Source organism: Aquarana catesbeiana, linkage group LG02 (assembly GCF_042186555.1).
Source record: "Aquarana catesbeiana isolate 2022-GZ linkage group LG02, ASM4218655v1, whole genome shotgun sequence".
NCBI classification, from domain to species: domain Eukaryota; kingdom Metazoa; phylum Chordata; class Amphibia; order Anura; family Ranidae; genus Aquarana; species Aquarana catesbeiana.
Window position 1 is genome coordinate 186,895,268 of NC_133325.1, and position 15,644 is coordinate 186,910,911.

Here is a 15,644-nt window from a genome sequence, read left to right on the forward strand (position 1 = left end):
ATATTAGCAGGTTATTTCTCACACACCGCATATGCATACCACAAATTACACCCCAAAACACATTCTGCTATTACTCCCGAGTATGGCAATACCACATGTGTGAGACTTTTACACAGCATGGCCACATACAGAGGCCCAACATGCACGGAGCACCTTCAGGCGTTCTGGAGCACCCAGGACAATTCTGACATTTCTCTCCTACATGTAAAAATCATCATTTATTAGCTAGAAAATTACATAGAACCCCAAAACATTATATATGTTTTTTTAGCAAAGACCCTAGAGAATACAGTGGCGGTCATTGCAACTTTTTATCCGTACGGTATTTCTGCAGCAATTTTTTGAGCGCATTTTTTTTGGAAAAGAAACAGTTTTGTGCTTTACAAAAAAAAACAAAACAGTAAAGTTAGCCCAAAGTTTTTGCACAATGTGAAAGATGAAGTTACGCCGAGTAAATAGATACCCAACATGTCACCTTTCAAAAATGCACACGCTTGTGGAATGGCGCCAAACTTCGCTACTCAAAAATCCCCATAGGCGACACTTTAAAATTTTTTACTGGTTACATGTTTTGAGCTACAAAGGAGGTCTAAGGCCAAAATTATTGCTCTCACTCTACCGATCGCATCGATACCTCACATGTGTGGTTTGAACACCATTTTCATATGTGGGCGGGACTTACATATGCGTTCTCTTCTGCATGCGAGCACACAGGGACAGGGGCGTTTTAAAAATTTTTTTTTTTTTATTGTTCATTTTACTTTATTTATTTTGTTTGACGCTTTTTTCCAAAAAAAAAAATTTCTGACCACTTTTATTCCTATTACAAGGAATGTAAACATCCCTTGTAATAGGAATATGGCATGACAGGTCCTCTTTACAGTGAGATATGGGGTCAATAAGACCCCACATCTCACCTCTAGGCTGGGAAGCCTGAAATAATTAAAAAAAAGATCCTGGCTTTGATCGTAGCGGTGGGTCGGTAGAAGCACCGGAGGGCGGCGGGAGGGGGGGATGTCCCCTCTCGCCTCCCGTAAGAACGATCAAGCAGTGGAACAGCCGCTATGATCATTCTTATGGTATAGGGAATCGCCGGCTAAAAAAGTTGATATCTAAATGATGCCTGTAGCTGCACCCATCATTCAGATACCCCCGCACAAAGTCAAGGACGTCGTATGACAGCCGGCGGGCGCGAAGTGGTTAAAACACATTTTTTTTTTAACACAAAGTAGTCCTTTTATACAATATTTCTAACACATAGCATGTACATACCAAAAATGACACCCCAAAATAGATTCTCCTACTCCTCCTGAGTACGGCGATACCACATGTGTGAGACTTCCACAGCCTGGCCACATACAGAGGCCGAGTACAGCCGAGTAAGGCAGAGTATGGCTGAGCATGGCAGTGTATGGCAGAGCATGGCTGGGTATCACCGAGTATTGCAGAGTATGGCTGGGTATGGCAGACTATGGCTGGGTATCACAGAGTATTGCTGGGTATGGCAGAGTATGGCTGGGTATTGCAGAGTATTGCGGGGTATTGCAGAGTATGGCGGGGTATTGCAGAGTATGGCGGGGTATCGCCAAGTATGGCTGAGCATGGCTGGGTATGGCTGAGTATGGCAGGGTATTGCAGGGTATCGCCAAGTATGACTGGGTATCACCGAGTATTGCAGAGTTTTGCTGGGTATGGCAGAGTATTGCGGGGTATTGCAGAGTATGACTGGGTATGGCTGGGTATCACCGAGTATTGCAGAGTATGGCTGGGTATGGCAGAGTATTGCAGAGTATTGCGGGGTATTGCAGAGTACTGCGGGGTATTGCAGGGTATTGCGGGATATTGCAGAGTATTGCACAGTATTGTGGGGTATTGCAGAGTATTGCACAGTATTGTGGAATATTGCGGGGTATTGCAGAGTATTGTGGGGTATTGCAGAGTATTGCACAGTATTGTGGAATATTGCGGGGTATTGCAGAGTATTGCGGGGTATTGCAGAGTATTGCACAGTGTTTTGGGGTATTGCAGAGTATTGTGGGGTATTGCAGAATATTGCGGGGTATTACAGAGTATTTCAGGGTATTGCACAGTGTTGTGGGTATTGCAGAGTATTGCACAGTATTGTGGGGAATTGCAGAGTATTGCACAGTATTCTGGAGCATTGCAGAGTATTGCAGGGCATTGCAGAGCATTAGGGATGGCTGAGCATGGCTGGATGTCACTGAGCAGCGCTGTGGGCACTACACATCCAGCCCACAGCGCTGCTGCCATCCATCCATCCCCCTCTCCGCTCACAGTGTACCGATCGGTACAGAGAGGGGGGATGAGGTTTGTTTACATGTGATTGCTCCGTCCTTTGATGTAGCAATCACATGATAAACGGCCGCGATCAGCGGCCATTTACCGGGATCCGTGATGCGCCGGGTCCCCCGGACCCGGTAGTCACGGATGTGTTTGGGTGCGCGCCCCAGGGGGCGCGCGAGACGGGAATTCTGGGAGGACGTCATAGTACGTGCTCCCAGAGTTAGGCAACTGCCCTGCTGCCGTCATTCGGCTATGGGCGGTTGTTAAGTGGTTAAATGAAATTTTTTACTTTAGAAATGTCATTTTGCTGCAGAAATATCAGAAAGATGCGCTACTTTACAGGCAAACTAAGGGGACCCCTAGGCTTGATATTTAAAGGAATGTTTAATTTTTATTGTTTCACTTTAACCACATGCTGACCGTCACATGCCGATTTGTGTCGACAGAATGGCATGGGCAGGCAAAAGGGCGTACCTGTACGTCCCTTTGAAATCCACGCCTAGTAGGCGTGCCCGCCCACCACGGGAGCGTGCCTGCGGGTTCCGCAAACTCGATGTTCGCCGATGGCCCACGATTGCGGTGAGGAGAGGCAGAATGGGGAGATGCCTATGTAAACAAGGCATTTCCCTGTTCTGTCTAGCAACATCACAGGGATCTACTGCTCCCTGTCATCGGGAGCAGTGATCTCTGTCATGTTGTAGTGAGCCCACCCCCCCTACGGTTAGAACATATCTAGGGAACACACTTAACCCCTTGATCGCCCCCTAGTGTTTAACCCCTTCCCTGCCAGTGACATTTATACAGTTTATACAGTTTATATTTATACAGTATACAGTTTAATCAGTGGCTATTTTTAGCTCTGATCGCTGTATAAATGTCAATGGTCCCAAAATAGTGTCAAAAGTGTCCGATTTGTCTGCCGCAATGTCCCAGTCATGATAAAAATCACAGATCTCCGTCATTACTAGCAAAAAAAAGAAATTAATAATAAAAATGCCATAAATCTATCCCTTATTTTGTAGACGCTATAACTTTTGCTCAAACCAATCAATATACACTTATTGCGATTTTTTTTTTTTTACCAAAAATATGTAGGAGAATACATATCAGCCTAAACTGTGGAAGAAATTTTTTTTAATATTTTTTGGGGATATTTATTATAGCAAAAATAAATTTTTTTTTTCAAAATTGTCGCTCTTTTTTTGTTTATAGCGCAAAAAATAAAAACCGCAGAAGTGATCAAATGCCACCAAAAGAAAGCTCTATTTGTGGGGGGAAAAAGGACGTCAATTTTGTTTGGGTACAACATCGCACGACCATGCAATTGTCAACCAAAGCGACGCAGTGCCGAATTGCAAAAAATGCTCTGGCCAGGAAGGGGGTAAATCCTTCCAGGGCTAAGGTGGTTAATAGAGTTTGTGGTTCATTTCTGAACTTTTTCCATGTTTGGCAGTTCTGGTGCAAACCAAACTGGGGGGTGTTCTGCCCAACTCTATTCCTGTCAGCACCACCTTGCTTGAAAAACTTTGAGCTTAAAATCAAAGGTGTTGGGTGGAAAATGCTCAGCTTGAACAGTCACTGTAGCCAACCTGATACAGTACAGTCACTATTTGGGTATAATAACAGCTGCAGAAGCAGCAGCCGTCAGAATACAATAACTAGCAGGGGAGATTCCTCCATCTGTGCTGTTTAGTGTGGATGGGGAAATTCATTTAGTGGTTCTAAAGGAAGAAGTTTCTCTGCGTTAAAGTGATACTAAAGGTTCGTTTTTTTATTTGCTTAAAATAACAAACATGTCATATTTACCTCCGCTGTGCAGCTCGTTTTGCAGAGTGGCCCCGAACATCCTCTTCTGGAGCCCCTCAGCAGCGATCACGACTCCTGCCCACATCATATAACCCCCTAGGAAAAGCGCTCTTCCGAGGGGGACCTGGACTCGGCTCCGTCCCCCAGGTCATTGGATTTAATTGACAACAGTGGGAGCAAATGGCTGCGCTGCTATCAATCCATCCAATCAGGACCAGAGACACTGGCTTTTGCTGGTGTGCTCGTCCCTGAGACGAGATAGAGGGGGTACAGGTAAGTAAAACGGGGGCTCGGGGGAGGGGGGGGGCTGCAGCATTACAGGAGGTTTTGAGGTGAAAAAACTCAACGGTTTACAACCCCTTTAAGGTAAAAGAAAACCCTTCTAAATGCAGCTCCCCCACCCAGCCCATTATACTTACCTGAGCCTGATCTGGATCCAGCTATTTTCACAAGAGCAGCAGTTCTCTGCCTCTTCATAGGCTCAAACAGCGCAGCAGAGGATTGCTATGGTGGGCACTTGGTGGAGGGAGGTGCCAGGAGCGCTGACGGAAGACTCAAGACAAGCAAGATTGTGGCTGCTCTGTGGAAAACCATTGTGCAGAGCAGGTAAGTATGACATGTTTGTTATTTAAAAAAAAAAGATGAACCTTTACAATCACTTTAATTTTTCTTGTTCATCCCATATGGGTCTGAATGGAGGAAAGATCCCAATATATATGGCCAGCCTAACCTTTCCACATTCCCATTTTCAGGAAGATTTTAGCACAGGCAGCTCACGCATTTCTCAGGTTTCAGAAGCAAGAATAGTTGTTCTAGCTATCATCTTACTCACAAGATCAAAATGACAAAGATATATTTTTCATCGCTAAGATGACCACAGATGAATTCATCTCTGCTTGTATTACAGCCAGTCACCATAGATAGATTCCTGTGCTAGCATGGCCGACCTGGATACACATTGCTGCAATGACACACCATTCTGCTGTATTACAAGCATCCAGCATCTGTTTGGCTGTAATGCGGGATGTGATGAGCCATGCTCTATACATAGGAAAATCCCTAACCTGGCAGACATGGTGATAAAAGATATATCACCATTATTACCATATTGTCCTGATGTACAGATTTGTATTCTGCCTGTGAGATGTGTGGAGGTACAGGTGACTTTTCATGGATTGCTGAGTCTTCTGACCCTGAAAGAACAAATCCACCTCCCCATGTATATCTAATGTCTATAGAATCTATCATTTATACAATCTATATGATCGCCGGTGGTACACACTCCTTGTACACGTCGGAATAGTCTATGATAGTGTACACGGTACAGCCCTTTCTGTTGGGGGTCTTATCAGGGGCAGCTAATGGCTGCTTTTTCCGGTTCCGAGCATGGAAGGCGGCGGGGTGGATGACTCGGATGTGGAGACTGCAGGGCGGATCCTGCGTCTGTCTGTACCCTGGCCCGGTGCCAAGAAGGAGGATGCCGCAGTGTGTGTCACCCTGAGAGCCCATCCGCTCCACCCAGCGGCCAATGACGGCTTAACCAGCCTGATCAGCTGCAGCCGCTGACATCACCACCCTGGGCTCAGCGATCTTCCTTCACACATCAGCCATAGGGGATTGATCGTCTGTCCGCACTGCTATACCTCATCAAATAGGACACCCAGTATTATTATATGTATATCATCACACAGCCAGGACCCTTTATTATTATATATATATATATATATATATATATATATATATATATATATATATATATATATATATATATATATATATATATATATATATATATATATATATATATATATATCACACACTGTGTGCACACAGCCAGGACCCCCCATATAGATCACACACTGCCCGGATCTCCTATATTATCTGTCTATAGATGACTTCTATACATCACACACTGCCTGTCCTGTGCTCCGATCTCACCTCGGTTAGATGTATACAGCATATTGATAAAGGAATATTACACCGATATCAGGTGTCCAACCTCATATTGTAATATATAAATCCTGTATAAAAATAGAACATTGAGAGATGCATATATGACATGGATATTACATGTATATTCTGTGTACTCGGGTCTGTCTGAATACATTAGCTGCATATTACATTCATTGGATGTTTATATGACATTCATGAATAAATATGACATTGATATTAGATGTACATATCATCACATTGAAAACACGATAGGATGTATAGATGACAAGAATATTAGATGTACTGATGCAATATGAGATGTATAGATGACATACTGTATGTATAATGACCAATGATGAGATGTCTAGAGGACACGGGAAGTACAAGTAACAATATGAGATGCATAGATGACATATGTATGATTGAAGATGAGATTTATAGATGATAGGGAACATATAGATGACATATGATATGTATAGATGATACAATATGTGACATATACATATGGAAATAAGAGATGACATATGATGTATAGATGACGTATGTTATGACTCATGTACCTGACACATGATATGTATAGATATGGGAATTATAGAGGACATATAATGAGTAAGGATGAGCTCCGGCGTGTTCGCACCGCCCACGTGCAGAGCCCGCCAGGAAGTCGGCACTACGCAACGCTAATCACAGGCAGTGAGACATTTCCCAATCTTTGCAGCCGCTCATCGGGACAATGTCTCACTGCCTGTGATTAGCGCAGCGCCGACTTCCTGGCAGGCTCTGCACGTGGGCTGTGTGTACACGCCGGAGCTCATCCTTAATGAGATGTATAGGGGATAGGGGGAAGTGTAGGTGACATATGATGTGAGCTGTATAGAGAATATGAGCTGTGTATGTGACACATATGATGTATATAGAGCAGGGTTTCACAACCTTTTTCTCAGTCAAGGCACCATTTAAAATGATGAACCCCATTCTCAAATTTAAAAAAAATAAACTAATATTCCTACATTCGCAGCATGCACGTAGGACACGGACACCCAACATTAGAGGTGATTTATTCCCCTTGGCACGCTGGTACTGACTAGTATTTGGTGTTTCTCTTCTCTCTCTGCTTCTCTCCCTCACTCAGCTAACTTGACCCCAGTGCTGAAAGAGAGGAGCAGAGGAGGGGCAAACGAAGGTGTCCTCGGGCACCTGACATGCACCATACCAACCTATGATGTCATTTGTTCTTAGACGATGCCATCTGGCCCACACAGTGCCCAAGGTTCTAGTGCTGCACAATAAAAATCTGTGGCTTTGCGTAACAAAAAAGACAGACCTGATCCACCCACTTTTGGGGCAGTTTTTAGGCATTTTGTCAAGCACCCCTGAAGAACCCAGAAGGCACCCCAGGGTGCCACAGCGCCTTGGTTAAAAAAAGGCTGGTATAGAGAAATTGGATGTATAGATGACATATGATATATAAATGACGTATGAGATGTATAGAGAATTATGGGATGTATAAATGACACATATAGAGAATTATGGGATGTATAGATGACAAATGATATGTATAGAGGCTCATTTGATGTATAGATGACATATGATATGTATAGAGGATTATGGGATGTATAGATGACATATGATATATATAGAGAGTTATGGGATGTATAGATGACATATGATATGTATAGAGGATTATGGGATGTATAGATGACATATGATATGTATAGAGGCTCATTTGATGTATAGATGACATATGATATGTATAGAGGATTATGGGATGTATAGATGACATATGATATATATAGAGAATTATGGGATGTATAGATGACATATGATATGTATAGAGGCTCATTTGATGTATAGAGGACATATATGTATAGAGGATTATGGGATGTATAGATGACATATGATATGTATAGAGGATTATGGGATGTATAGATGACATATGATATGTATAGAGGATTATGGGATGTATAGATGACATATGATATGTATAGAGGATTATGGGATGTATAGATGACATATGATATGTATAGAGAATTATGGGATGTATAGATGACATATGATATGTATAGAGAATTATGGGATGTATAGATGACATATGATATGTATAGATGACATATGATATGTATAGAGAATTATGGGATGTATAGATGACATATGATATGTATAGAGGATTATGGGATGTATCGATAACACATGATATCTACTGAAGATTATGGGATGTATAGATAACATATGATATGTATAGAGGATTATGGGATGTATCGATAACACATGATATCTACTGAAGATTATGGGATGTATAGATAACATATGATATGTATAGATGACATATGATATATAGACTATAGAGGACGTGTATGAGGTGTTGTGTGTTCGGCTCTCTCCTCATGCCTGCTATGAGGAGAGAATAGCGATAAATAGGCCAAAGTGCGCATTTTCAGGCCTACCCCCGGGGCCCGTGTTGCGGTAGGTCCCCCCTGGTCGGTATATCTCACTCATTCTATATCTTGTGAGATAAATGTGACATGGTCGTAGTCCCTTTATTTCCCCCATTCTAGGTCAGGTACAAGCGCCTGCCCTCTCCACAACACCCGATAGTACCGATAAGCTGCCTTAACCTGCGCTGAGTGCGCGCTCGGGGGTGTCGGTGTGAGTCTCAGGTACCCGCTCTCCATCCATTGATGGAGCCGCCGCCATATTGTCGCATGAGGCGGTAGTGAGAGCAGACACGAGATGGCGCCTCCCACATTCATACACCTCACTCCAAGCTCCCGTCCAATCAGCGCTCCGCCGCACGACATTAACATAATCTATGCCGACGTCACCGCCCAGCCTATAAAAAGCGACCTCCGCATCCCTTCTCCTCATTCTGTTACTTACATCCACTCGTAGCTGCTGGATAAAGTAACGCCATTTTTTTTATTTTTTAATCCTTACTCTTCGCGGACTCCTCATCCTCAATCATGGTGAGTGTGACGGGAGGTTTCTGTGTGAGTGTGTGCGATGCGGTAATTCCCCCCCCCTCCACCCAGTGTGTGATTTCATCATCATGGCAGTGAATGAGGGCAGCGGCCGCGCGCACAGCGCCAACAGACCTTCCCGCGCTGGGGATGGATGGGCGCGTGCTCGACTGATAGGAGGAGGAGGTCCTCCTCCTTCCGGGGTTCTCCATGGAAGGATGGATGGAAGGTTCTCTAGGATTAGAGGAAGGGTGGTCACACCAGTCTCGGGGGGGGGGGGGGGACACAGTAAGAACTGTTCTAATGGGATAGCATAGTGATGACCTGGTGGACAGTTGGTTGGGATGAGTGCACTGGTGGGTATCACTCTACTGCAGGGTTTCTCAACTAGGGTTCAGTGGAACCCTTGGCTTCCTCTAGAGGTTCCCTGAGCAATGGTCAATTTCTGCCTCTCATGTAAGTTCTCAAGGACACCATTGATCTTTTTAGTTATCTGTAAGGGGGTAATTCTTCCCAATAACCACAAGTGTAAGAAGCATTCTTCTCATTGACCATCACACTAATGTATGATGAGTTGTAGATTTTTTAGCGGGGGTTCCCCAAGACCGGAGACTTATTTCCAGGGTTCCTCTGTGTTGAAAAGGTTGGGAAAGGCTGCTCTACTGGGTTGTGTCTGTGGTGGTACATTGTGATCAATTCTTCTTGGTGGTACTTTTATCAGCAGATCCTCCTTTATGATGATGATCCTATGTGTAGAGGATGTGCTGCTTTAGCCCAAGTGGAAGTGAGACATTACAAAAGGAACCTCCAACACCCATCCCCCACTTTGTTTTTCTTTTGTATCCTGGATCATCTTCAGAGACAATTGCGTACTGTCCGGGATACTTTCTTTATTTGCACTAACATACAAGCTTTTGGGGGTGTACCCCCTTCTAAAAGGTCCAAGCAGTACTATAATCTTATGAGGTAATTTAGTACTGCTCTTACCTTGAAGAAGGGGACACGCCCCAAAAGCTTGTGCTGACAAATTGTATGTTAGTGCAATTAAAACAAGTATCAGACAGTACTCAATTGTTTTTTTTTTTTTGTCCCAAACACACTAATATGGCTACAATCACCTCAAGATGGGTTATCTTCAAAACAAAAACAGAACCCAGCATTGTCCTGCCGTAATCCACTGCACATCGGGTCCTCTGCCACCAGCTTCTTAGCATTGTTGAGAGCCAACTGTCTCTTCCAGGGTTCCTTCAGCCAGCCATTTGATAATGCATGCACAGTGTGTTCTATGTAGCCCCCCAAGCCTCCTAGGACACGTGGCTCAAGTATCCCAGGGGGCTTTGGGCATCTGAAGACGTCAAGAGAAAGCTCAAATTGGGCTCTCCAAAAGAGTGAAAAAAGGAGATCTGCAGTTTCATCAAAGGAAGGAGTAGTGGTCTTCAAAGTGTGAATGTCTGCTTTAATTATGGTCTTTCTACTGTTGTGGCTTCTGCCTCTAACAGCGTGTGATGCATGCACAATGTGTTCTACATAGCCCCTGAAGCCTGCTAGGGCGTGTGATATACAAGTAGGGCAGCTGTTAATGCCAGTCAGAAGCTCAGGTTGAGATCTTAAAAAAAAAAAAAAAAGTATAAGAAGGATGCAGCTTGCAGTAGTGGTCCGCTGTGTCCCTGTTCTCCGTATCAGGGCCAAATTTTTGCCTGAATTTGGCCCTGAAACAGATCCAAAGATGCACAGGACTCCTGTACAAGCCGCTCCCCAGCCGCCACAGAGATGTGTGAACTGGCTCCATAGAGAGCCAGTCACAATCCCCTGTCATGCAAATTGGAAAAAAGGAAATCTGCCTCCAATTCGCACTAGTGTGAACCCAGCCTGAAGAATTAGAGCTGCAGTTTCTCTATCATAGAAAGAAGTAGGAGTCTTCAATGTTGTCTTTAATTATGGTAATTTTACCATTGTCTTCTGCTCCTAACAGCATGTGATGCATGCACAGTGTGTACTAGAAAGCCTCCTAGGATGTAAGACACGTAACCCAGGAGGATTTGAGCAGCTGGGAATGCCAGGCAGAAGCTCGGACTAGGCTGTCAAAAAAAATAAATAGGATCCGTAAAGGAAAGAGTAGTAGCCTTCAGAGGAGTAAAGGTCTGCTTTAGTTAGTCTTTCTACATTTGTGTCTTCGGCCCCTAGAGACTGCATCTATTCCACATAGTGGCTGCCTAGAGGCACTGGTTTATGACTTTGAATGATGCTGAGACAGACAACAGCTGCTGGGTGGAGCAAACCAATTCAGTAAACTGAGTACTTGTGAAGAAACCGATCCATCACAAAGGATAATCCTGATTCATTTGAAAGCCTCTTGCAGATGTTCCCCTTTTGTGACCAGGCGGATAAAGTGTGGGGGTGGAAGCTTCTTGCGGGCTCCTTTATGGAAACGTGGAATAATGTCAGCTGACTGCAGTGGGTGTGATTAGCCCTCTTACTGCTTTTGAACATTCAGACTTGCTTAAGCAGCTGGTTTTACACTGTGTTAGTGATGTGGCTGAACAGAGATATTTTTATGAAATAAAATTCAAATTGCTTAGCAGCATTACTTACACACATCATTTCATAGGTATAAGATTTCTTGATGCAGGTTGCCTATTGCCACTAACTATTTTTCTTTCTTCATGTTTGCAGCGTGAGTGCATCTCTATCCACGTTGGTCAGGCTGGTGTGCAGATTGGTAATGCCTGCTGGGAGCTATACTGCCTGGAACATGGCATCCAGCCTGATGGGCAGATGCCCAGTGACAAGACCATTGGAGGAGGGGATGATTCCTTCAACACCTTCTTCAGCGAGACTGGAGCTGGCAAGCATGTCCCTAGGGCTGTCTTTGTGGACTTGGAACCAACAGTCATTGGTAAGTTCTGATTGCTGTTAATTTACTTCCTTTAAATATATGGTCAAACCCTCGCCTAATAGCCATACAAAAATCTTATTACAGATGAAGTACGAACTGGAACATATCGTCAGTTATTCCATCCAGAACAGCTAATTACAGGCAAGGAAGATGCAGCCAATAACTATGCCCGTGGTCATTATACAATTGGCAAGGAGATAATTGACTTAGTTCTAGACAGAATCCGAAAACTGGTAAGTTCAGGTCTATAGATCTGTCCATTTTAATGTCCTTGATGTGCTTGTGACTGATAGAAGAATTAACATTTTTGCATATGTTATAGTAACCATTTAAAGCCACGCATTAATATGCACAAACTTTTGGCCTGACCATTAGTTAACTATGCATCCAGCTACATTTAGTTTGAAGATCTGTGCAACCTGGTACAAGGTCTGGTTATTAAAACCACTTTTCTCATCACCAGTATAGAGTAAATGCAACATTGTTTGGGTCTCGCATGTCTCACATTCTTTGGAATTCTGAGGATGAATGAATGGATCCTTGATTTGCCGTTTATGTGTGTCTGAGCAAATGTGCTTAAACAGAGGGTCATGTAGAGAGCCAATCTGAGATTCCTGGCTTGTGGGCACCAACAGCCAAATGTGTCCAAAGATTCCTATACAGGCAGTCCCCAGGGTTACAAACAAGATATGTTCTGTAGGTTTGTTCTTAAGTTGAATTTGTATGTGAGTTGGAACAGGCACATTTTTTTTTAAAGTCCAATTCCATCCAAAAATTACATTTTTTTGGATAGCATAGGGAAGAGTTAACACTGCTGCAACATTTGTTTTGCTGTCTGTGCCTTTCTTCAGAAGATTTCACCTCACTTTTTGTCCCTGTGGCAATTGAATTTTGAACATTTTGAATTGTTGTGGAAACAAGGATTGGTGATAAAGCTTCAGTGGAGATGCCTTTTTTTCCCATGATAACTCTTGCAGGAGTGAATTTCCCTTCCCAGGGGTAGATTTCCTCTCACTTCCTGTTGTCTCCCTCAGTTTGTAAGTATGAGTCATATGTAACTCAGGGACTGCCTGTAGTCCTTTTAAAAAAAAAAAAGGAATCCAAAAAGGTGTCACTTGCATATAGAGCTGCACGATTAATCGTTAAAGAATCGAAATTGAGATTCCACTCCCTTCCCAATCTTAAAACAGCATTTCCCAATTTCTATGTAACAAATGAAGAGAGTTCTATGCTCACTTCTGACAGCTGATAAAAAATCCAGGCAGCCTTCCAAGTTTATCTGAACATCAGAGATGAAGAGAAATGTTGTAAACATTTGGTTCTTAGATCAAAGGTCTGTTTAACCACTTAAAGACTAACCCTTTTTCTGACATTTGTTGCTTACAAGTTAAAATCAGAAACTTTTTGCTAGAAAATTACTTGGAACCCAGAAACATTATATATATTTTTTTAGCAAAGACACTAGAGAATAAAATGGCGGTTGTTTCAATATTTTATGTCGCACTGTATTTGTGCAGCAGCCTTTTTGGAAAAAATACACTTTAATTAAAAAAAAAAAATGAAACAGTTAGCTCAATTGTTTTGTATAATGTGAAAGATGATGTTGCGCAGCAAGAATCGTGAGAGAATTGTGATCTTTATTCTAAGCAAAGTCATTGTGATTCTCATTTTAGCCAGAATCGTGCAGCTCTACTTGCATACCAGGTAGCCTCATTTTATACTCTATAGTTTTAAGGCAAGAGAAAGTTGTACAAAATGTGATAAACTAAACATGACCAAAGTCATGTTTAGAGCTTCTTCTAATGTAGTTTCCATTAAATTAGATAAACCAATTTGAGCAGGTTTTTTTATTGTAGCACAATTGCATCGGATGCTTTCAGGGCATTTTCAGTTAATTTATTTGTTTTTTGTTACATGCAGCTGTTCTTTATTACCTGTCCTAACCTATAAAATGTATTCTACAGGCTGACCAGTGCACAGGTCTTCAAGGTTTCCTGGTCTTCCACAGCTTTGGTGGCGGTACTGGATCTGGCTTCACCTCTCTGCTGATGGAACGTCTCTCTGTTGATTATGGGAAGAAGTCTAAGCTGGAATTCTCCATCTATCCAGCTCCCCAGGTTTCAACAGCAGTTGTTGAGCCCTACAACTCCATCCTTACCACTCACACAACCCTGGAGCACTCTGACTGTGCTTTCATGGTGGACAATGAAGCCATCTATGACATCTGCCGTAGAAATTTAGATATTGAGCGCCCCACCTACACTAACTTGAATCGCCTTATTAGTCAGATTGTGTCATCTATTACAGCTTCTCTCCGATTTGATGGAGCCTTGAATGTAGATCTGACAGAATTCCAGACCAACTTGGTGCCCTACCCTCGTATCCACTTCCCTCTTGCCACTTATGCCCCAGTTATCTCAGCTGAGAAAGCCTACCATGAGCAGCTCTCTGTAGCTGAGATCACTAATGCTTGCTTTGAGCCAGCTAACCAGATGGTGAAATGTGACCCACGTCATGGTAAATACATGGCTTGCTGCTTGCTGTACCGTGGTGATGTGGTGCCCAAAGATGTTAATGCTGCTATTGCCACAATCAAAACTAAGCGTAGTATCCAGTTTGTGGACTGGTGTCCTACTGGTTTCAAGGTTGGTATCAACTATCAACCACCAACTGTGGTACCAGGTGGTGATCTGGCCAAGGTACAGCGTGCTGTGTGCATGCTGAGTAACACCACTGCTATTGCAGAGGCCTGGGCTAGACTGGATCATAAGTTTGATCTTATGTATGCCAAGCGTGCCTTTGTGCACTGGTATGTGGGTGAGGGTATGGAGGAGGGAGAGTTCTCTGAGGCCCGTGAAGACATGGCTGCCCTGGAGAAGGATTATGAGGAAGTTGGTGTAGATTCTGTGGAAGGTGAGGGTGAGGAGGAAGGTGAAGAGTATTAAACCAGATCTTGTTATGTTATAGGCATGTGTTTTACCCATTCTCAGCTGAACACCGAAGCTTTTTAAGCAGAATGCCAAATCTTCGAGTTGGTATGAAATACGACAATCTGCTTTAGTTAATTGTTACAATATGCAGCCGTGTTATTCCATAATTGTAATTGTATGAGATCTGGAATAAAATGTTTTAAAAAAACAAAAAAAACTTGTTTTTCTTCTCTAATATGATGAGATACAATTTTCAGGTTTAACCATACATTGCTGAAAATTATCTTTTTAGTACCTTGGTCCATGTATTATCAGAGGTTTGCTTACTTTGTCAGTTCTTATATTAGTATATAAGATACTACAGGTTTCTAATAGAATTGACTAGCAAGGGCACTATTTCCCTTTTTGTGTATACAGTGGGTAAAAAAAATCATTTGATCCCCCTACAGGTTTTGTAAGTTTTCCCACTTTCAAAGAAATGAAGGGTCTATAATTGTTATCATAGGTGTATTTTAAATGATGGAGACAGACTATCAACCAAATATCCAGAAAAAAACACATAAAACAAAACATGCTATAAATTAAGTTGCAGTTCAGTGAGTAAAATAAGTATTTGATCCCCAAGTAAAACATGTCCAATTCACAAAAAAATAACAATTATGCGGTATTTACTAAAAAAAAATCTGAAAAAAATGTTCTGGTAAATACTGAATAAAAAGCTCTTAAGTCCCATTTGCAAACAGACCAGAGCGTTAAAAAGCATGCAATACTTACCACCAGGGTTTAGCTGGTGGTATTTATCAAACAGGCTGGGGTCGG

General features: G+C 42.7%; 1 protein-coding gene across 1 annotated transcript; it reads left to right on the forward strand.

The window, feature by feature from the left end:
• Nucleotides 1-8,847: 8,847 nt before the first annotated feature.
• TUBA1B (tubulin alpha 1b) lies at nt 8,848-15,042 on the forward strand. Its single transcript, XM_073614044.1, has 4 exons — nt 8,848-9,005; nt 11,673-11,895; nt 11,980-12,128; nt 13,860-15,042. Exons 1-4 carry the CDS (start codon nt 9,003-9,005, stop codon nt 14,838-14,840), a joined length of 1,356 nt encoding a protein of 451 aa, XP_073470145.1. The 5' UTR covers nt 8,848-9,002; the 3' UTR covers nt 14,841-15,042.
• The last annotated feature ends 602 nt before the right edge of the window (nt 15,043-15,644 follow it).

Coding starts and splice junctions, on each gene's coding strand:
- TUBA1B (XM_073614044.1), top strand. Junction 11,896..11,979: donor CTTGGAACCAACAGTCATTG/GTAAGTTCTGAT, acceptor ATCTTATTACAG/ATGAAGTACGAACTGGAACA. Junction 12,129..13,859: donor TAGACAGAATCCGAAAACTG/GTAAGTTCAGGT, acceptor TGTATTCTACAG/GCTGACCAGTGCACAGGTCT.